General features: G+C 39.8%; 1 protein-coding gene across 1 annotated transcript in view; it reads left to right on the forward strand.

Annotated features, from left to right (window-relative positions):
* The window catches only part of HSD17B12 (hydroxysteroid 17-beta dehydrogenase 12), an 83,114-nt gene that overhangs the window by 42,129 nt on the left and 19,438 nt on the right, over window positions 1–21,547 (forward strand). Inside the window, 3 exon segments of the mRNA XM_066552824.1 lie at window positions 7,794–7,904; window positions 12,595–12,659; window positions 13,530–13,574. Of these exon segments, the coding sequence (XP_066408921.1) occupies window positions 7,794–7,904; window positions 12,595–12,659; window positions 13,530–13,574 (221 nt within the window).

Here is a 21,547-nt window from a genome sequence, read left to right on the forward strand (position 1 = left end):
CTTTCTTGAGTCTTAAAGCTTTACATGTTAGGTAATTGGATCAATGGGCAGGTGACTTCCTTGGTACTTTTGAAAGCCAGACTTGAACAACCAGGAATTGTCTTCCCTGCAAATGTTTGGGGTCACTTCTGCCTCTGCCTGGCAATAGTTGTGTGGGAGGATACACTGCATTTTCTGTAATGCTCAGAAACATAATGCCTGTCTCTGCTAACAACCTATCTGTAACATAAGCCTTTAGGGATGCCAAAACAAGAGCCTCTGGGCCTTTGAACACCTTTTGTTAACATGTAAGCTGCAATCTATTGCTTATCACTTTCAGTGTAAAATAAGCTGAAAAGAACATCAGCACATGAAAAGATAAGTATTGGATTGTTTTTGCATTGGATTGGGTGAAAATCTGTTTTGAAAATTTAGTTTAAGCCAACTGGTAGAAGGTCTATTACCAAGGGACTTAAAATCAGGCCTTTTAAGTGTCTCTGCAAGGAGTAGTCTCTCTCTGGCACAAGAAAGGACTGTGTGGTGCAAACTGTTCTGTCTTCCTTCTGCAACTTCATTCTATGAATGTGTATTTTAGTCTTATGTCACTTTTTTAGCAGGTTAAGTTCCCTTACATCAAGTCCTTTTTATCTGTCAAAGCTGTAAAAATCCCTGATAGACTTCTCTACTGAGGAAATAGTGATAATCACTTCTATGGTTTTTCATGAATATGTTGTGGTGAGGAAAAAATATGCTAGTTAGTAGCTCTTCATAGAGAAAGGAAACTCAGTTGATTTGTTCTGCACAACAAATTCTTCTTTAAAAAATCCTTGAATATGAGAAATAAACAATTTTCAAATTTGTGTAGCTACTGGATAAAAGTATGACTGCTGTAACTCCTTAGGCATATGCCACACTTCCAATGCTGAGTGGGTACTCTATTTTTTCAAACAGTAGATGGGGACTAATTAACAATGGACTTTTCCTTACAAGTAATACTTTGGAGAACCCTGAAAACTTGTCCTTTTAAGTGCCTGACTTTGGGATACAGCAAACATTTTACTGTGGATGCTGAATTGGAGGTATAAAAGATAATGCTGAATTAGCCTAGAAACTTGTTTCCCTTTTAAAATGTGCTTTAATTCAAGTAGAGTGACAGACTTAAATGTCTTGAAATTGACTTGAGAGTAAGGGCACAAGTTCTTTTTGTTAATCCATGGTATGACACCTTTCAGTCTCTATAAGTGACACTAAATTCTTCTCAGTGTATTTTTTCTGGTCTTTCTGAAATGCATTCTGTTGAGCCTAAATCTGAAAAAAAAGGTGTTGGGTTTTTTTTTTAATAATTACTGTTCTAATAAGTATATGGCTGAAGAATTTAGACTCCGTTTTGCAAAAAGTGATGCAAAATTCATGTTTACATGTATACACATGTCAGGTGTACACATTGTCACAGACAATAATAATGGCATTAAGGGAAAGGAAATGTTACAGGAAGTATGGGAAATAGTCTGTATGCCCTTCCTAAAATGATTAAGTGAATGAAAAATAGCTCTCTTCATGCTTAGTAACAACAAATACATCAATGAATATTAAAAAAAATAAAAATCATAGGAGGGTTGGAAATAGTGTTGGGGAAAGAGGAGAGGAAGGGGAGTTTGAGAAGCTGCCTACTACACAATAGCAACCTTCCCACGCTTCACGTTGTGCATCCCCCTGAAATAGCTGGGGACTGTGCCCTAGCCACTCCTTGTGCAGTTCAGCCAGAGTGGATATTTCGGGGCTGTGCTGCAGAGAGCTATTCTGGGAATCACCACTCCTGACAGCACAGCACAGCACGGGGGCGGCCGCACGTGCGGGGCCTGGGAGCCCCCCGTGCCTGGCACACGGGGCCAGGGGTGCGTGGGGAGCACCGCGCTCAGCTCGCCTGGCTGCCTGCAGGCACTGCAAACACTGCCAGCACTCGAGTGTGCAGCCCCCCTGGCTGCCAGCCTCTGCAGCTGTTTGTCACAGCCTGCTTGATTTTGTGTTTTTAGTTAGCTTGGTAATTAGAACAAGCTTGATTTAGAAAAGCTTGCAATGCTGAGCATAATATTTGGGTGAATGGCCTTATTGATTGATCCTGCGTTGCTCAGAATGTGTTTCTGACTTGGTTAGTGTGTTTTAGAAATTGTAATGTATTTTGATGTAATGGAAGTCAGAGGAGAGCAAATGGAGGCAATTATTAATAAAGTGTGTTTTCCCTCTGTTTTGTAGTACTGTACATACACATTAAAAACTTATGCACCCAAATGGCTCAGTGGTTTTTGGACTTTGGCTTGGAGAGCTGAAGTCATCTGTGAAAGCTGAGAAGTGATGAACTGACTTTTTTATGTCTGTGTATATTGAAACTTAAAGTTAACAGAACATTTAAATTAAGGTCTGTCGTTGTTTTATCTGCTCCACAGTTCTATGTGATTAGATTTTTAAAAAATATTCTCTCTTTTTAAGGAAGCTGTTTCTGTGAGATTACATGTGCAACTATTGCGGTATGTAAGGAATTCCCTGGAAGTCCTGCATGTGTACTTGAATGAAAGGAATTGGAACCTATTCCTAGAGGCTTGACCAAGTGTTCATATGCATATACTTAAAACAATTTATGGAAACATAGCAAGTTCTGTTAAATTGTAGGCAGGCATCTTAAGCTGTGCAGGAACAGCATAGGCTTCCTTTGCAACAGGTGCAACAGAGCTTCCTTTTACTGATTCCTTCGATTATCAGTATTCGGCTTTAGAGTTTCAGACCCTTCAAAATGTTCAGAAAAAACTAGCTCTCTTTTTACCTAGCTGATTTTAACATGCTTCTACATGATGAATATATCACTGTGTAGTAACAGTCTGCTACCACCAGTCTGGAAGTACTTGATACTTCTGGAAAACAAATTCCATCCATCCATGACACTATGAGTTACTTCTGTGAACTCTGAAAGTCCCGAATTGGATACATTCCCAAAATGAATAGCTCTCCCTTAAAACCAACCAAATACTTTGTAGAGCTCTCAGCAGCCACTCTATAGTCTTAAATTCTTCATCTCTGTCCTGCTTAGATAGAGTACTAAAAAGCAGGAGGTTTTAATGTTTTGCTTTCATCTCTTAGCTTCTTACCCTATATTGAAAGGTTACAAACTCTGTTTCTGGAGACTGAGTGCTGGATTAGGATGAGTTTTACCACTGCAGTGATACTGGGAAGATGGCATCTTTATTTGTGGATGTAGTTGATTCTCCTTACCTAAACAAATTTGTCCTCTCCTGTATGATGAAAAACAGAGAGCTATTTTTCTACTGCTTAGAATCTCTGACTGTCCTGAAGCTAAAGACTAAGTGAGACTTTATATTTCTGCAAGCAGTTGCATTATACTGTATCACTGTGATGGCAATATTTATATTGGCTTTGAATGTAAAGTAGTGAGATGCTTCAGTTCTAGCAAGAGTTTTTAATGTCCTTTCCCTGATCTTGGAAGAACCATCCCCATTACCTGCTTACAGTGTGGGCCTTGTATCTCAAACCTCTCTGTTGCAAAGTTGACTGGTTTTGCCTCAAGGTGCAAATTCAAGCCGTTCCAGCAAACTGCTTTGAAACAGGTGGTTCAAGAGCTAATGTTATTTTATTAGGGATGAAGATCTTGTAATTTTCATGTGTCCCAGCAAGACTTTGTATGACAGACACCCTGACACTGCTTCTCTTTGGTAAACTGAGCTGCTTCTCCTGACCACCAAACTGGTGTCTGTTTGCTGTTGCATCAAAATACACAGGCTTGCTCCTCTTGGGGAACCTTCTTTCAGGCACAGTTTATCTGTGTCTGAAAACTTCCTTAGCATTTTCTTCGCCAAGAACCAAGATTTCAGGAGGGCTGCTGATTTCAATTATTTGCAAGCTTAAAAATATTTTAAAACAAATTTAAAAAAAATTGAAAACGGTTGTCTCTTAGCCATTTTACAGTCCTTTGTTATTATTTAGTGTAGCTCACTGTAGTTTCTAGCTTTCTGCTTTATTTTTTTTTTAATTACAGTGTGATTTTTTTTTTTCCTGATGTTCTAGGCAATGTGGTGTTATTTTGCAAGTGAATCTTTTTAGTAGACAAGGTGTGCCCTACTTCTCCCGATAGTTAAGATTAGAATTTTCCTTGCATAGCAAGACTGGATACGTTTCCTGTAAGTCAGACATATCTGGCCTTTGGAATTAAGCTTCACCTACTGATACTGTAACTGACGATCTTAGATGAGAAATCAGGCAGGTGTTGTCCTGTTGGCTGTTCGGGATGGTTGTAAGGTTTTCTTATGCTTATTTGGAATAAGTAACACCTTAGCCAAGGTTTCAAGCGCTATTTGGAGTCCTCTTCTGAGGATACTGAAAGTAATGTGTCCTTCAAGGGTTTGTATGTGAAAGTGTTGGTACTTCTGTTGGTGTGAAGAATGTAGTTAAATAGTGTATTTGTTTCCAGACTGTCTCATCCTGTATTGTGCAGAAACGCACAATGGCAACGTGACTCAGTAAGTCAGTAGCTCTTTTACCACTGCAAAAATAGGCACTTTTTCAGTTGTCTTATATTCCCCTTTCAGTGTGTATTTTATGTACTGCTTTTGTTTGCATGACCACTGTATTGGACTGCACTGTGCCTCTGCCTCTGGAGTCTGTGTTTTTGGGTTGCTCTCTGGATCTTGGGAAGAATACATCCCCGTATCTTCTGCAAAAGTTCACTTCATCTTTTTGTCTTGTACACTGTTTACACCAGCCTGCTCTATCACTATTGGGACTGCTGGTTCATTTAGCCTTTCCACAGCTGTGAAAATTTGTTCATGGTCAACAACTTACTTCTCAAATGATGCTGTGATTGCAGAGGATCATGTCTGCTTTTCTTGGTTTACCAGGATACTTTTGAGCACAGTTGGTATCTTGCTAAATGATCAGATGTCTTGGCTAAGGTAATACAGACCCTGTAAATTAGCTGGACTTGTGAATGTTTAGGTTAAAACTTATTTGTAGGGTCAATACTAGTCTCAACTGAATATTTTAGTAAGTGAGATGATTAGGACACTAGTGCGTCAGAATTGGGAATTGTGAAGGAGATCTGCTGAATTTCCTTTCCCATCCTATGGATAGGTGATGACTGACCATTGCACAACTGCTGACAACCTGGTGCTTGTAGTATTTAGTCTCCTGCTAAGGAGTATTTGAAATACCAGTTCCAAAGACAAAACATCAGATCCACTTTTCAAAGTATCATCAGGAATGCTGGACATGCTGGCAGGTAATAGCTCTTTCAGGTCCTCTAGCTGTGGCTGCAAAAACTGGCTAATACCCTCCTTTCACTCCCTGTGGCTCTCAAGTATCTCCTGGTCCTCAAGCTGAAAGCTCCATTAAGGAGTTTCAGATTTTCTCTTGGACAGCAGTAGCCCAGATACCTGCTATCCTAGATACCCTGGATAAGGACATAGCCTGTTTGCTTCTTTCTCTATTACTCTACATCTCAGTGTCTTTTTGGTAGATAAAATAGGAGTGTGCTCTACTCTGTCTTGCAGCCCATCTGTTTGAGAACATCTTAATCCTTAAGATCCAAGAAATTCCCTTTTCCATTTTTTCATGCAGAGCAGAGTACACCTGCTCTTCTCTGCACCTCGTGCTCTGACTACTAGACCAAGTTTGCACGGAAGTGACTTAATGCTATTTGCATTGTCATTTGGTTTTCCAGGTGTATCTCGTAGTCTTTTCTCTGATGTAGGGGATCCTCCCACCTATTGCAGGTTCTGGGACAGAGCACAGGATATGAAAAAGTTACAGGATACCTGGAAGCTGATGTGAAATGGGAAGGGAGGGTTTGATCAGCTGGTGGTATCTGCGGGGGCAAGACAGTCTTGTGTGTTTGCGTGAGCAACTTCACAAAGACCTTGTCCACTCTGGCTATACTAGTGGGCAGCCTTCTACTTCTCACATGGTTTTATACCTTGTACTGTGCACTCTGCCGACAAAGGATGCTGCAGCTTTGTACAGGTGTATTGCTTAACTACCATAAGTGTAATGGCTCTTTGCTAATTTTCTAAAGGATCAAAGAAGGGCCTTATATAAATAGTAGTGTGAACACTTCAATTTTTGTTTTATATTTATAGTGTTATGTATAGTAATATGTATATATTTTATAGTATTATTTCTGTTTATAGTATTCTGATTTGTGTTTACTTTGTCCTCTCAGTATCTCTGCAGTGATTTCAGGAAGCTTTAAAGATGGATTGGTAGCAATCCTAATGAAGAGTGTTTAGTATAAAAAGGACAGTAGCAATTGAGCAAGTTTGTGAGAATGGTGTTTGGGTCCTTTAAAAAGCTTGCATTTCACAAAGCATCTGAGTGGCAGTGACAACAGCTGCACTCCCACAAAACAGTTAAAAATGGCACATGTGTAAAGTGTGTGACTTGGGCTTTGCCCATCCAGTCCATTTGCACATATGAGATGAGCCTCTAATGTTGTCCTTAATACTGTGTCCTGTAAAAAACCAAATGTGTGTGCTAAACATTAGAGCAGCTGTGTTCAAAAATAGACTATTTCTATGCCCCCCCTCCAGTGCTGAACTTGATTTTCTTCTGACGCGATCACAAGACTGCTGCTGCAGTAGGGGCTTAATGCTATTTACGTCGTCATTTGACATAGCAACATCTCTCAGGGGATTTTTAAACAATGCAGCTGTTTGGGAGAGATGAAGAGGTTGAGGATGGGAAAAGGAGCAGAAATAATTTCATCTGCCATTAGGGATATTGGGGGGGGAGGGGAGGCAGTGAGCAAACCACCGAGTTCAGTAGATTCATGATTCTGCATGAATGGATGGCAGGATCATGGGAGTCACGGCTTTCCCTTGAATGGGAAGGAGCATCATGGGAATCTGGCTGCTTCTAATCTTTTTTGTGAATGATTCTTTTCCTTTAACATGGCACTGGTTTTTATGAATGGCTCTGGGGGCAAAGTGCTGCAAAATTCTTCTCGAGCTGTATACAGGTCCCTTAAGGAATGCTAGGGTGGGAGTCGGGCGCAGCAGAACAGAGATGCTGCGATGTTAAGCTACTGTTCTGTTCTTTTGAAGTCTGAGAGGACATTGTACTGCTTTTAAGTCAATATAATTTAGCTTGATGAAAGCAGAGTTGCTTTTTATATGAAGTATTTTTACTACGTTCCTTCTTGTTTTTCAAAATGTAGTTGCCTGCGTGTATTTTTCCTATTCTAGTAAGGCTGGAGATGACAGCACATCAGAAGGGCTTTGGAATGATCGAGTTTGAAGTTCTGCTCTTCTTGTTCACCCACACATTCTCTTTTTGGTACATGTTCAAAAAACAAAAGATTCAAAAAGTTTTATGGGACCAGAAGTAAGAATGAAAAGGGAGGGCAATACAGAATTGTTTTGCTTGGTCTGAAGCAATTAATTTGCCATTTGGCTTAAGTTGAAAAAAAATGTCCTTGTCAAGCTGTACGTGAACGCTGTTGTGTACATGTGCTTCCAGATTTCTCCATTTTTCTGTTCTATGCAAAAGTGTATAATTTGCTATCTTGCCACCTTTCTTGTCTCTTAGAAATAAAATGTGCAGAATCATTTGAGAATTTTTGTTCTCATCAGAAGTAGCTTAACGTAATGAACTTCTGTGCAGGTAATGTTAAAATTCAAGGATTCCTTGCAGAGCTGGAAATGTTCCTGTGTAATTCTAGCTACTTAAAATGTTTTGTGAAACCTAATAACTGATACAGTCTTAATATCTGAATGGTAAACTATTTCAGACTTCTCAAAACTGTTTTATTCTAGCGGAGAAGTACAAAGTGGAAACAAAAGTCATTGTCGCAGACTTTGGAGAGAGAGAAGATATTTACAATGGAATCAAAACAGGATTGGAAGGCCTGGAGATTGGTGTTTTAGGTTTGTATCTGATCTTTCTAAGTCTTTCATTGTGGTGTTTTGTCTTGACGTGCCTACTAACTTCTTCCCATGTTCATGTTTATTGAGACTAATTCACAAAAGCTGTTACTTGTCTGACTAGGGCTATGTTGCTGCATGCTTGAGATGTTTTCTAGCTTGCTGTTGATATACTACATGAGATGGTGCTTGCATGTGTGCCTACTTTCTAGGAACTTATGATGTTTATTGAATGTGTTCAGTGTGTTATTCTGTGATTGTTAAAGGCCTTTGACTGCAGCTTGTGACTGCAAACACCGTGATGTGAACACTTGGAGTTGTTGAGCCTGGAGAAGGTCTCTCTCCAGGGAGACCTTCTTGTGCTCATTCAGTACTTAAAGGAGGCTTGTAAGAAAGATGGGGACACTTTTTAGCAGGGCTTGTGTAATAGGCATGTTGCAAGGAGCAGTGGCTTTAAGCTAAAAGAGTGTGGGTTTAGATTAGGCATAAAGAAGAAAAGATATTGAAACATTGGAACAGGTTGCACAGAGAGGTGTGGGGGATGCCCAGTATCTGGGAACATTCCAGGCCAGGTTGGATGAGGCTCTGAGCAACCTGACCTGGCTGAAGATGTCTCGGGGATTGGACTAAATGACCTTTAAATGTCCCTTTTCAAGCCAAACTATTCTCTGATTCTATGATGTAATGCCATCTTAGATCCTAAGCAAGCTTCACATACTTAGCTCAGGAGATACTCAGTTAGGAGTACAGCCCTGTGGGAGAGCCATGAACTTTTAATTACAGAGCTGTTGAAATTCAGTCATTACAATAGAACATCAAGTAACTGTCTCCTGCTTCCAAAGTCCTAAGACTTTTCTGTCCATGTTGGTAAGCTGTGTTTCTTTTGCTGATAGGACAATATGCTGATAGGACAATTGCTACATCACAGGAGTGTAGGTGGTGTGGGAGTCCCTGAAAAGACAAGGTGATCCCTCCAGTTACTTTGTCAAATGTAGAACTGAGGTGATTTCATATAGGTGTTTTATCACAAGCTAAGAAGATTTTCAGCATACCAGCAGCTTACCCGAATCCTTTTTGAACAGGGGGGTAAAGGCAGCAATTGCTTATTGGTTTTCTGTTTGTTTTTTTTTTTTTTTTTTTTCCCTTGGAAACACATATATCTGTGCATATCCTGTATTTCTGTGGTTAGTCAGCAAAGGGATGAGAACCTGTGATGGTTAAATACATGAAAAAAGTCATGTGGCTCAGACATCTACTAGAACCTGTCATCTGATAAAGCACTCCTCACTACAAAACTCGTTTTACTAACCTGAAGTGCAGTAATTGGAGCTTTAACTGTGGGGTGTTTTAGGCGTATTTCAAAACAAATTTGTTATATACATGATAATATACTGTATTAACTTTGTTGCTAATAGATGAATCTTGTTATACAATGTTTGAAAAGAATGCTTAAGAAAATAGTGTATATAAAAATGCAATTAAAAAATAACATTAAAGGATAAACCCCAGAATGCTCCCTACTACTTTTAACAGACTTGAGTACATACAACTCATGGCATCCAGCATTTAATCGCTATAAAAATTCAAAGCCATTGAAGTAACTTCAACTGCCAAGGATATGTTTTGTGTAAAGAGTAGTTGTGACACAGCTGTGAATGCCTTGTTTCTTGTTTCTGAAGGAAATAAGTTCCAAAGAAACTTTGAAGAGTAAAATTAATGTACATTCTAATCTGTCCTGTCAAAATCCACTGAGGGACTGTAAGGCTTGCAAGCTGCCTGTCACGTAGCAATTGCTGCAGACTGGTAGAGGGTTTAAATGTCTCAAAACACCAGCAAACCTTTTACTGTGCTAGGTACATATCCACACTGGAAGGGTTTTTATTATTTCTTAGGTTGTGATTAGGTTATGGTGATCTACAAAATAATGAAAATCTGACTTTTTATAGCCTTGCACAAACTGGGCACTAAAGCAGTGTGTGTGTGTGTGTGTCAAATTTTGTGTAAGCTCATTACAGGAAAACAAAGCACGTTCCTTAAACAGAGCCTGGTTCTTGCTTTTATTTGCTTGAGCACCTTGGCTAAAAACATGGCAAAAATGGCAATTAAATGCTCTGTAGTTGGGTATTCTCTAGCTGAGTTCCTCTGCTTTTTTGTTTTTCTTGCAGCCATTGTCAGTGTAGGTTTACAAAAACCTCTATTCTGACTAGTCCCCTGCAGTTTTAGTAGATCTTGTGCCCAAGATCACCAGATTACATGATATGTGGGTACTTGCTTTCCCCCAGATATAGCTGTATTAATAGCAACCATTTGCCAATGTAATTTTTCCACACAGATGATGGCTACTCCTGTAGGGGATAGTATTTTAATGCTTTTATGGTAATTAATCTCATGCTTTAGTGCCTTATATTTTAAATTCTGTAATATTTGTTGGAATCCAGAATGTAGCTTTTGTTGAGCTGTATTTTCCATGTTAGTGTGAGGGAAAACATGGATTTAAATGAGAACAGCCATAAGGGTTGAGTTCTCAGGTTCCAGCATATTTTCTTCCTTCAGGTCTCATCTGGAACAGTAGGTATGAGAAGCATTGGTAGCACAGCACAGTTACCAGTGATCAGTGCTGATTATTTTTTAATCTTATACTCAGAGACATAGGAGTCTCCACACGTACTGCTCAAGAATGAGCTTCTAATTATGGAGTTGCACAGAGTCTAACTAAAGTACATACAGACTGAAATCCTTGTAAACTTCTTATTTGGAAGCTTCTTCTCACCCACGTAGGAAGGCTAAAAGAGTTTGCATAATGTTTTGCTGTGTGTTCAAAACAGCGTCTGTCAGTGACTTCGAACATGTGCTAGCTACAGCAATATGTTAAACAAGCAGAGGTGGGAAATCTTCCTTTTGCCATTCTTAAATAGCTCTGATTATTGAAAGGAGTTTGTGCTGGACAGTATCTTACCCTGTTGCTATCCATTTTTTTCTAGGTAAAATATGGTGATGCAACCCAAAACCTGATTTTTTTAATGGTCTGTTACAAACTTGCAGCAGAGATGATTGCAGAAAATGGGACCCAGTCAGCAGTAAGGGGTGTGAATTCCGTGTGACTGTCTCTGTAGCATGAATCATATAAGCATTCTAAATTTGGACAGAATTGCCAAGATTAGTCCCATAACCCTGCCACAATTCATAGCCAAAATTCTTTCAAGAGAGATGGAACAAAAAATAGTTTGTTTTTGGATGAAAAGAAGAAAAAAATTTGGTTCACTCTGGCAGTAGCCAGACTGTATCGTCTTCCTTTCAAAAACTTTTCACTCTTTCTAAATATAGCAAATGTCTGCTGGGATTTTGCCAACTCCGTGTTCCCCTCAATTCCTCACCTCAATTTTTAAAGGTTATCTAAAAGTTAAAAATTTGAAACACACAGCATAACTAATGAACTTCCATTTATACACTAAGATCTGGACTAAAAGAGCTTGAGGGAATTCCGAATGAAGTTGGCGCACTTTGCCAGAATCTCTTCCTCCTGTTTCTTGCACATCCTGCATCTCTGTTGATACCTAAATTATCTTTCAGGCTGGGTCTTAAAACAATAGCTTTTGGCACAGATGGAGGGGCTATTTTATTTTATTTTTTGAAAAAGGCATCAGTGCCTGTTGACGACGTTTCTTGTCCCCGTGCAGACTCCTGCCTGGAGGTGCACAGTGCTGCTGAGCATACATAGCACTTTGGGATTCTCTGGGGTGTAAGACACTATATAAATGTAAAATGTTGCCACAGCAACCACATGTCACGCGATTCACTTGCGTAAGATGAACAACAGATACTTAGGAAGCGGAGATCCCTTTTGGTTGCTGCTTTTTGTCTCCATATCAATGTGCTCTGTGGAGTTCGAGGCTGCAGAGCAGCTCTGTTTTCGAACAGAATTAGAAGTTTTCTCCTGTTGGGGCTGGGATTTAGAGAATGGGTTGTTGGTTTCACGTCCGAGAATAAAACCGTGCCAGTGTAAAGTATAGAAAAAACCAGATCTAGGAGGTTTAAGTAATTCGATGCAGGTGCGGGGATGACGGGGAGAAGGGTTTCCCGCGGGGGATCTCCGCGCAGGGAGGCCGGGCAGCGGCGCGGGGTCCCCGGCGGCGGCGGCGGCCGCTCCCCCCACCCCCGCGGGGCGCGGCGGCGCTCGGGGCGGGGGGCGCGGGACGCGCCGCGCTGGGCTCTGCTGCCACCTGCCGGCCGCGCCGCGCACTGCGCCCGCCGCTCCCCGCCCCGCCGCGCCGCGCCGCTCCCTCCGCGGGGAGTGCGGCTGGGCTCTTACCGCACTCGGGGTATTGATTGAGCGGGAAAAAGGGTGTGAAACGGCTTCACCGCTGTCCCGCCAGGCAGCTGCTCTCTGCCTCGGCACCCCGCAGACACCCCCGTTGGTGGCAGAGGCAGCGCCGGGCCCCCGCGCTGTGGGGCGTGGGTGCGAGGCGCTGAACTCGGCAGCTGGTAAACAATGCAGAATTAACGCTCACACATTAAAATGCCCCGTCCGTGTGCTCCCGCCCTCCACCGCGGGTACCCGGGGATATTTACACTGAAGGAAACTCGGCCAAAGCACTTAGAATGTCATAAATGCAACATTTTAAGCATTTAATTGCTTGAAAATTGCCATTAATCAGGGGGCATCCAAGTGATCTCATTCATCCTTTTCTTTCAGTCAACAATGTGGGAATATCCTATGCTTATCCTGAATATTTTATTGATATTCCAGAGCTGGAGAAGGTAAGTGCTTTTGTGGTACCTTCTAGTGTTCTACTGGGGTTAGCAGATATTTCAGAAGTATTTAGGTTTGGTTAAGGAACCCACATAATGAGGTTTTCTGATTAGAATTAAGTGTTCAAAAGCTTGGAGGTTTCCATAAGCAGCGTAACACAATGCTGATGATGGCAGTCTCACTTTTTGGTGGTGTTCTTTACGTACTCTTCCGTGCTGCTTCTGCTCCTGTCCCTGGTCTCATCTGGCTGGTGTTTATGAGCTGCTTTGGCTTGTGCTGGAGCACTTCTTATGTGACTGAAGGGGGGAGCAAGCAATTTCATGGATGAAAGCTGCATAGTCCATAACACTTAAAAACTTAATATGACCATTTTAGACAGTTTATAATGTAGGGACAATCTTGGTTGTACTGGATACATAGAAGACTCTGACAATTTCACTGGTGCATGATTTTCATTCTGAAACCCCTCTAGCTCACTGGGTCCACTGTGTTTTCTGCCTAAGTGTTGCTAAATATATCCAAATACACTTAAAGTCACTGAAATGGTGAAGAGTAAAATAAGTAGTTAATTTTAAAACACGTGTCAAAGGTAAGAATTTATTAAAATTCATAAGTACTGAATAGTGTTAGGAAATAGAGTGTCAGTGTGATACACCTGTGTGGTTCTATATTTAATGCAAGTCCCTAATCAAAGATGAAACCTGACCAAGAGCAATTCACAGACTTTGCTTTGAAAGCCTGTTACTGTTCCTGATACTTAAGCAGGTAGGCAAGGAAGAAAGGCAGATAATTTATCCTGGCACTTAAACCCAGAGGATGTATAAATATTGTTCAAATAACTTAAAATGAGTAAACTCCAAAACTTTGTTTTCTTGCAGACGATCGACAAAATGGTCAGCATTAACATCATGTCTGTTTGTAAGGTAAGTTAGCAACACTTCTTGATAATTCAAAACCAGAAAACAAGACTCAGTTGAGTGAGGGAATTACTTTGACCTGTTAGGCTACAGGTTCACTTTTTGTCTTGGAGAGAAACCCAGCGGTTCTAATTGTAATATTGGACTGTTCTGATTGATGTGTGAAATGTAATTTGTTGCAAAGATGCCTATTAGCTATTTGAAAGGAGCAAGGTAAGTACATAAAACAGCACCTAATGCTTTTTGACAATTGTTCTACTAGTCCTTCTTGTAAATGCTTCTTTCTTCTTCCCCTGCATCTGTGTTTCTTGGGGTGGGCAGCCCTTATCTCTGCATGTCTAAGGTTTTTGTACAGTGAGAAGGCACTTCATTTTTTTTCTGCAAAATATATGAGCAAGAAGGAAAACCCAACTCACAGAAGCATGCATTAACTTTACTTCAGAAGTTACCTTCACTTTTGGATATTTAAACTGAAGTTTTTATTGAGAAGAAATCAGCATGACTTGAGGCTAAAACATATGGCTGTTCTCTTGCTGATTAACATGAGGCCCATTCAAAAATAAGATTTTCATCTTAGTATATCAAAGCTTAAAAAAGACAGAGGAAATAGTTGCTTACACGTCACAGGGATGCTGTTAGTGTATTACCAGTGTGTGCTGATGGAACTCCTTGTGACTATTGGCTGCTAAACCTTCTGCATACAGAATACACTGCATAACAGTGTATCTCTATCAGCTGAGGGTTAACCTTCTGCCTCAAAGCTAAAATATTAGAAGTTTCAAAGATGGCTCCAAAGATTTTTTTGCAGCTCTTCTGATTAGGTCAAGTACTAAATTCATCTAGTATGGTTCTTTTGGTGAGTCTAAACTCTGTTTGGTTTCCATGTGAGGAGGCACAGCACCTCTTAAAACAATGCTTTAATAAGATTCTCACACTTTATTAAAACATAGACAAACAATGAAAATGCAGCCGTTGCATGACTGAATTGGGGAGTTGGGTGATGTCAGCTTGCTGCTGCAAGCTCTTACATCTGTGTGTGTTTGATTTGACATCTCAGAACTACTTGTTGGAAAGTTAGAAATGCTCTTAACAGTGAGTCTTCAGAAGCCTTTCACCTGGAAAATGACTGTGAGCCTGACAAGTACAGATTTTCCAGTTGACCAAGAAGGCCAACCCATGGTGTCTTGTTGTCCCCCAACAGGATTTAATCAGAGAAGTCAGTTATTAATGAGTTTTCTCTTAAGGAAGTCATTTAAGTTAACAGAGCTGCATCAGGTGTACATCTGAAGAAGTGTCATGCACGGACCTCCTCTGCTGAGATGTGAGGTCTGTGCTGTGCCAGCAGAGGGAGTGCACTATTCAGTGATAAAAGAATTTGGGGTGTCAGTCTTCCTGGGAGCATTTTGTTAGAGTAGAAAAGTTACAGATGAACTACTTCAATATGTATTTCTGAAGATGGGAGGGTAGAGTAGTAGTTTAATTCAGCATACACCTGAAGTTCCAGAGATGCAGCTAGACTGTGTTGTTTTCCAAAGTAGACTCATGCTTTAGTTGTAGTGTCAGTGTTCATCAACAATTTTACAAAATTGTCATACAGCTTCTTGTAAAATTTGCATCCTCTCAACCTCTTCAGATTTCTAAAATGGCTATTTTTGCACATACAGAAACTTACTCAAGATCTGCTTGCTGAGTGTTAATAGTGTTTTTTGCTTCTGTTTGAAAACTTTTGCCTTGACTGTGAATAACTTCTGCTACTGCATTTAATCAGAATTTGAGCATAAGATTCCAAGCTTGCAAATGTTTTCTCCTGCACGAGCGTGTTGTGTAATTAAACAGTAGGCAGGCCAGATGCTTAGTGATTTGGGGAGAAGAACACATTAGAGATGTGTGCCATCTGTAAGACACTTTTTCAGGAGAACCCATAGAACTAGAGAATCATGGTAGGAAAAAAATAAATTTATGAGGAGTCTGTGTATCGTTTTATGTAGACTTTTAGGATGTAATCCTGTGAATATTTAGTTCTGTTTTTGAGGTTGATACCATCTCTTTTTTATATATGTGTGTTGGTATGTTTTTAAAAACAGTAATAAAAATATTCTCTCTTCTTGTCTGACTAATAGCATCAAATTTGTGATGGAAGAGAGCACCAAGTTCTTAGGCAAGAAGCTGAAGGTCTGCTGAAATGTGAAAGTACAGGAGAAGCAGAGCTACTACCTGTTCACACTCTACCCACAGTATCTCCAGATCCTTCAGAGATGTCATATAACTTGTGCTGTTATTTTCTAGAGCATTGGCATCCACTTCCTTGGCTTTTGGACCAGCCTTTCTCAGAGCCTAAAAGATGCTGATATCCCCTGTCCTTTCAGTAAGCTGCACCATGTGCCATCAGCAGCACCTTTTGGACAGCACAGCTCTTCTGGTGTGTGTGTCAAGTAACTCCAGTTCTGGCTGAAACACCCCTTGGACTTGCAGTAGGAAAGTCTGGATAATTAGCACAGAAATGCTGAAATCTGTTTTATTGCTCTAAGTATAGACAGTTTAGAAGCATAATGCTCATCCCCTAACTTTTTGATCCATCTTTTTCTTCATTAGTCAGCTCATTGGAGCTCCTAGGGGATATGCAGTGTGTGAGAAGGGGTACACTGAGAGAGAAGACATCTTCACCTCACAGGACAAATTTGCAGCCTAGTTGGTCCCGCTGTTCAGTATTTTTCCCAGCTGCAAAGTATCTAATACTATGGAATTTTGTCAGCTGTTTGGAAAATTTGTTTCCAGTCAGACTTTTTAAAATCTCTGTCTTTCCCAAATCTTCTTCCATGCTCCCCTGCCTGCCCCCATCATGTCCTTAGAGCACTGTTGGATTAGATCACCCATGAACCACGAAGTCATGCAATTTTGGGGTTCACTCAGTCTGGCATGAAGTGTTGATTACAGTGCCTTGTACATCACTGAAGATAAGCCACATAAAACTACTTGAAACATGTTGAAAATCTCATGTCTTTTAAAATGCTGGTTAAAAATTTGACAAAATACCATTCTCTCCCCCAGCCAAAGTAGATGCTTTTTAAGCAGTCTGGGCAAAATCACATTTTTATGGTGATGTGCAGTGCAGGAGTTACTCTGGTCTTCATATAACACACAAAAAAATAAGTGTTATGGGTCTTGATGCCATAAATAGAATGAAAATTTTTCATTTGTGCTATTTTCTCAGGAGAGCCTGAAACTTAATACAGTCATATACAAGGATTGAATTGACAAATAAATGAGGAAGAAGATGAGGTAGTAAATGTAGTTTCATGGTTCTTGTCATAATCTCATCTCAAGCTTCTGGAGGGATTTAAATAGCAGAACTTTAATGGTTGTTGGTAGCAGTTCAGGTAATGTGGGTTTGTATTACAACTTTTGGATTTTTTTTGCATTTTGAGACACAAATATTAGTGGCATTGAGTGAAATATTAGGTCAAAATCCCTGGGTTTTTTCATTAACCAGCAAGTGTTCAAGTGTTCATCTTTAACTTTCTTGAGTCTATTCATCTTTGTATTCTACAGCCTTTAGTTTCACTTGGGAAAACAAACTTGGTTTGGCTGTTGGCTTAATGTCCTGAAAGCCAAGGGTGCTAGAACTGCTGTCCAGTGGAAAAAGTGGGTAGGTAATGAGGACAGAGAATAGCTTCAAATACTTCCAGGAGCCCTTGTTTCTCATTTGAAAGCTGCAAGAGTTACTTGATATGGAAGGAATTGCAAGTTTGTTATTTCTCTTGCAGCATCACAATATGCTAATTGCATTGGGAGTGAGGCATAAACTTATGTTCTCTTGAAAAATAAGCAGGACTAAATAGTTGAGGGAGTGCTGGCTTAGCGGTTGATTAAGCAAGGAGCTGAATTGGTTTGCAGGCTATTATATTGTGGGGGGATGCAAATTTTAGGCTTGCAGGCCAGGCTTTGCTTGGAAATTGGCATTAACAGATGAAGCAGGAGAGTAAATTATGTCCATGTCCATCCCTTGTGTCTGTGGTAGTTGTCATGTTGATGACTTCACTCATGTTTTATACTGAGTGTCAATGCAAAATCCTTGCTACATCAAGGATTTTTGTTGTCATATTTGATATGTTTTTAATTTTCTCGAGATTTTAGAATACTTAAATACTTCATGTTTAACTGAGAGATATGGTGTCAGCTGCCCCCTTAATGGAGGAGAAGTAAGAGGTGAATACCACCAGGCTGTGAATCCCAGGCAGGACATGGAAATGACTACTAGAAAGTCTGAAACTGAGTTTAGGAAAGAAAGCAACACAGAACCCAAAACCAATATAAAATTGAAAGGAGGAGCAGAAGTTTAGTGTATTTGAGAAAGAGGGGAAATATTCTTATGCAGGCCTGTATGTAGAAAGAAGAAAAGCCTGGGGAGCAGCAGTCCTGAAAAGACAGTAGGAAATGGCATCCAATGTATGTTCAGATGGGCTAGTGCAGCCTAATACTGCATCTGTAAAGGTACCTTACCAGAAATCAGGTGGTAGTTGCTTGTCCCCTGCAAGAACCCTATGTGAATTTTTGTATTTTCTGTGGAAAGGGTCACAATAAGTGGAACATAATTCTGAGGACAGTGGCAACACTGACTTTTAAGAAGAGATCACTCTGTGTGTGTGTGTGTATTCCAGTCTAGCAAAGAGATTTTTTACATTTATATACAAAGTCATAATCAAAGAAGGGCTTGATGATTTAGCCAAGTACATAATACAAGTTTAAAACAGAGAGGGACAGTTACCAGTGCTTGGAAAACAAGTAAGCCTCCTGTGAAGGTGGTCATGCATATCATTCAGATGGTCAAGGGAGAAATTCAGTGCTGTGGTTTCCCACCTTGCCGACTTTGAACTTGAGAGTGTGTTACACAGAAAGCTGGATCGAGGGAAATGTAGCTGCAATAAATATTTTTAAGCAATAGTCAGAGAAGCACTGGGAGGTTTTGTTCAAAGTACAAGTAACTTGGAGAAATTAAGGAAATCCTATAGTTCTGTGGCTTTCTGTAGATTTGAGGTTTACACGAACACATATTTTGCCTCTTGAAAAGAGAAGAAAGTTCAGCCTTATTACTTGAGCAGTCTTTGTCATGTGTAAAGTGCAAGAGAAGAAATATGCTTATTTCAACAGCTTTCAGTTTTTAACTTGACTCCAAAAGTTTGTGGCTCTAAACAGGGACAACTTCCTCTTCTAAAACTGTTGTTCAGAGGAAAGTCACTGAAAATGAACATGCCCTGTTACTTTTATACTTCCCTTTTTATGTCTGGTGCCCCTGACATGGCCACATGGGTTAGTTACTGTGTGAGTTGAGCTGACCTCAGGTTTACTTGCTAGTTTTTACAAATGTAAATAATTCTTGTTTGGCTTTGGGGTATGAGCTGCATTAAGAAGTTACTGTTTCAAGAGAGACACATTAAAAACTTTAGAGATGCTGAGAATAGACCTCACAATCAATTTAACTGCCAGTGCATGAGAACAGGTCCTTAGATTTTCAGTGTACCCTCTGCGGGCGAGGGTGCCAGTTAACTTTGTTAAACAGCTACTGCATCTGTGAGCTTGTGTGAATCCTCTGGACTTGTCTCATGGTAGCAGTGATGTTTTTGTGCATGAGTGGGTGCACCACAGGGAATTCCTGATCTTTAAAAAGTTATGTTACTCTGTGTTGTTAAAATTTCACCCCAGGTTTTTGAGTGAGGGAAGCTTCTTAGCTGCATAACACTGTAGCAAACTTGTCCAAATTCTCAAGCCTCACCCTTTGTTTTATTTGTATAGCTCTAGTTACAGAAAGGGTACCATTATATTCTTTTGAAGTGGAAAGAATGACTTGCAGTCGTAACATCATAGAATGATTTGTCTTTATGATTTATATTTGTAAATATACAACTGTGGTGTTAGATTTCTGGTGTTGTATAACAGTTGTTATAAGGTCATAGGGTGACTTTGAATATTTATCTCACCATTGCCTGCTGTATTTTAATAATCTGAGTAACATCACTTGAAAAATGTTCAAAGTTTTGCATATTATTATTCTTTTCAAAGGCTCTACTTCTGAGCTATTGATTGGACCAGATTGAGAAAAGACTACAATGCAGTGATAACTAAGAATGGGAAGTTTTCTTCTGAAGAAAAATCACTGGAAACCCATGGTTATGACTTCCAACTATATTTGCTGGTCCTCTAATTGCAGCTTTTAATTGTAGTGCCTGCTTTAGAACATAAATCTAACCATAAGTCTGTGCATCCTTGTATTTGCAAGTAGGAATCTTTGCTTTGTTAGGGTAAAAGTGATGTTACTTTTTCCAGAACTAGAAGGTAGAAGACAGGTTTGGTAAGGAAGAGTGGACAATGCAACCAGTGCTTGCCAGGAATGTAATAAATGCAGTTGCAGATGAAAGGACATAAGGAAATGATAGCTGTCTATAAAAGATTATTGAACTGGTCTGTAATCAATCTCTACTTAAAGTTAGTAATTTGCCTTGTGCATCCTGGAATTTTGAGATCTGGATAGGTAAGTGTGAAAGAAGTTGACTTAAAAACAAAGCAACCCTCCAAACCAAAGGAACTAAACCCCAAACTCTGTGGTAGCATTATGAGTGTATGTGAAATAATTGGAAAACACACAAAAAACATAGAGTGCACCAACCACTCTTCATGGTTGTGTGCTAAACATAACTTTTAGCCAGACCCTGTAAAATATCAAAGATGAACAACTTCTTGTGCTGAGTAGTCTGTCCTGAACCAATTTGTCAGATGCACATGCTCACTCTGCCCTAATGCAAATTTTCAGAAAGAAAAACCACTTTGTTTTGGATGAGCAGTTTTCATGTAGCTTAACTGCTCTTCTGGAATTACCTGAGTTTTCATTCATACTTTCAACTGTAGCACACATTTCTGTGGAATAGTATTCCTTCATAAAAAAAGGTTATGTGAAGGAAGCCTAACCATGATCAGTAATCACCAACTGAAGGCACTCTTTTTAGGGTACCTCCCAGCCTCTCCTTTAGGCTTCCTGACACTTCCTTCTGCCTGTATTAAATTGTCTTCAAAGAAACAAACACTACTGTAAAGTTCTCTGACATCCTACATGCAAATTCCTATAGATTGACTTGCAAGGCTTTGCCATTTACGAGTTATACACCATTATAGAATTGACTATCTCTAAACAAGATCTAGCTGAAATTTAGATTCTTTATCTGGGAGATATTTATTCAGTTCTAGATGTTTTGGTTTTGAACTGCTGTTTTTCCTAATGGCATGTCTGATATTACAGCTGTTGAAGATGAGTGTTAACTGGTTTGGCTGTTTTGGATAAGGATCATACAATGCAAGCAGGGTTAGACACCACTGACACCATTATTAGTGATAAAACTACATGTCTGCTATTGATTGTTTTATTTGAATTAATGCTGAAAATATTTTACATGTGTGTAGAGTGTATAAAATTGCCAGACTTGAGGATGGCTGCAGAATACCCTGCCAGCATTTTGCCAGTCATGCACTTTGAGTGTGCAGTTGGCTGGGTCAGGTGAGGCTGACTCAGAGCTCTGCCTTCTGTTATCTTGCTCTTTAAAAATAACAGTATTTTCACATCAAGGTACTGAATATTCATAAATACATTTTTTCACACATCACAAGGTATAAAAATACTGATAGAAATTTTTGCCCTATTTCACAGAATTTTGCAATTCCCTCAAAATAAGAATTTTAGTGAAACAAATGGAAGTGATGTTGAGTATGAAATTCAGTTTTGCCATCAGTGTTTTTCTGTGGAGGGGAAAAAAACTGACTGCCTGTTCAGCTGAACTTTAGAAACAAACCATTTAACGCAGTTGGTAGTGAGAGGCTTCTTGATTTCTCTCCAAATTGTGTACCTATTGTTGTATTTCAGCTGTCAGTGGCTTCATAGTTTTTATTTTATTTTATGTAAGTCCACCAATTATTGTAGCATATTTTAATAGCCA

This window comes from Molothrus aeneus, chromosome 6 (assembly GCF_037042795.1).
Source record: "Molothrus aeneus isolate 106 chromosome 6, BPBGC_Maene_1.0, whole genome shotgun sequence".
Taxonomy (NCBI): Eukaryota; Metazoa; Chordata; class Aves; order Passeriformes; family Icteridae; genus Molothrus; species Molothrus aeneus.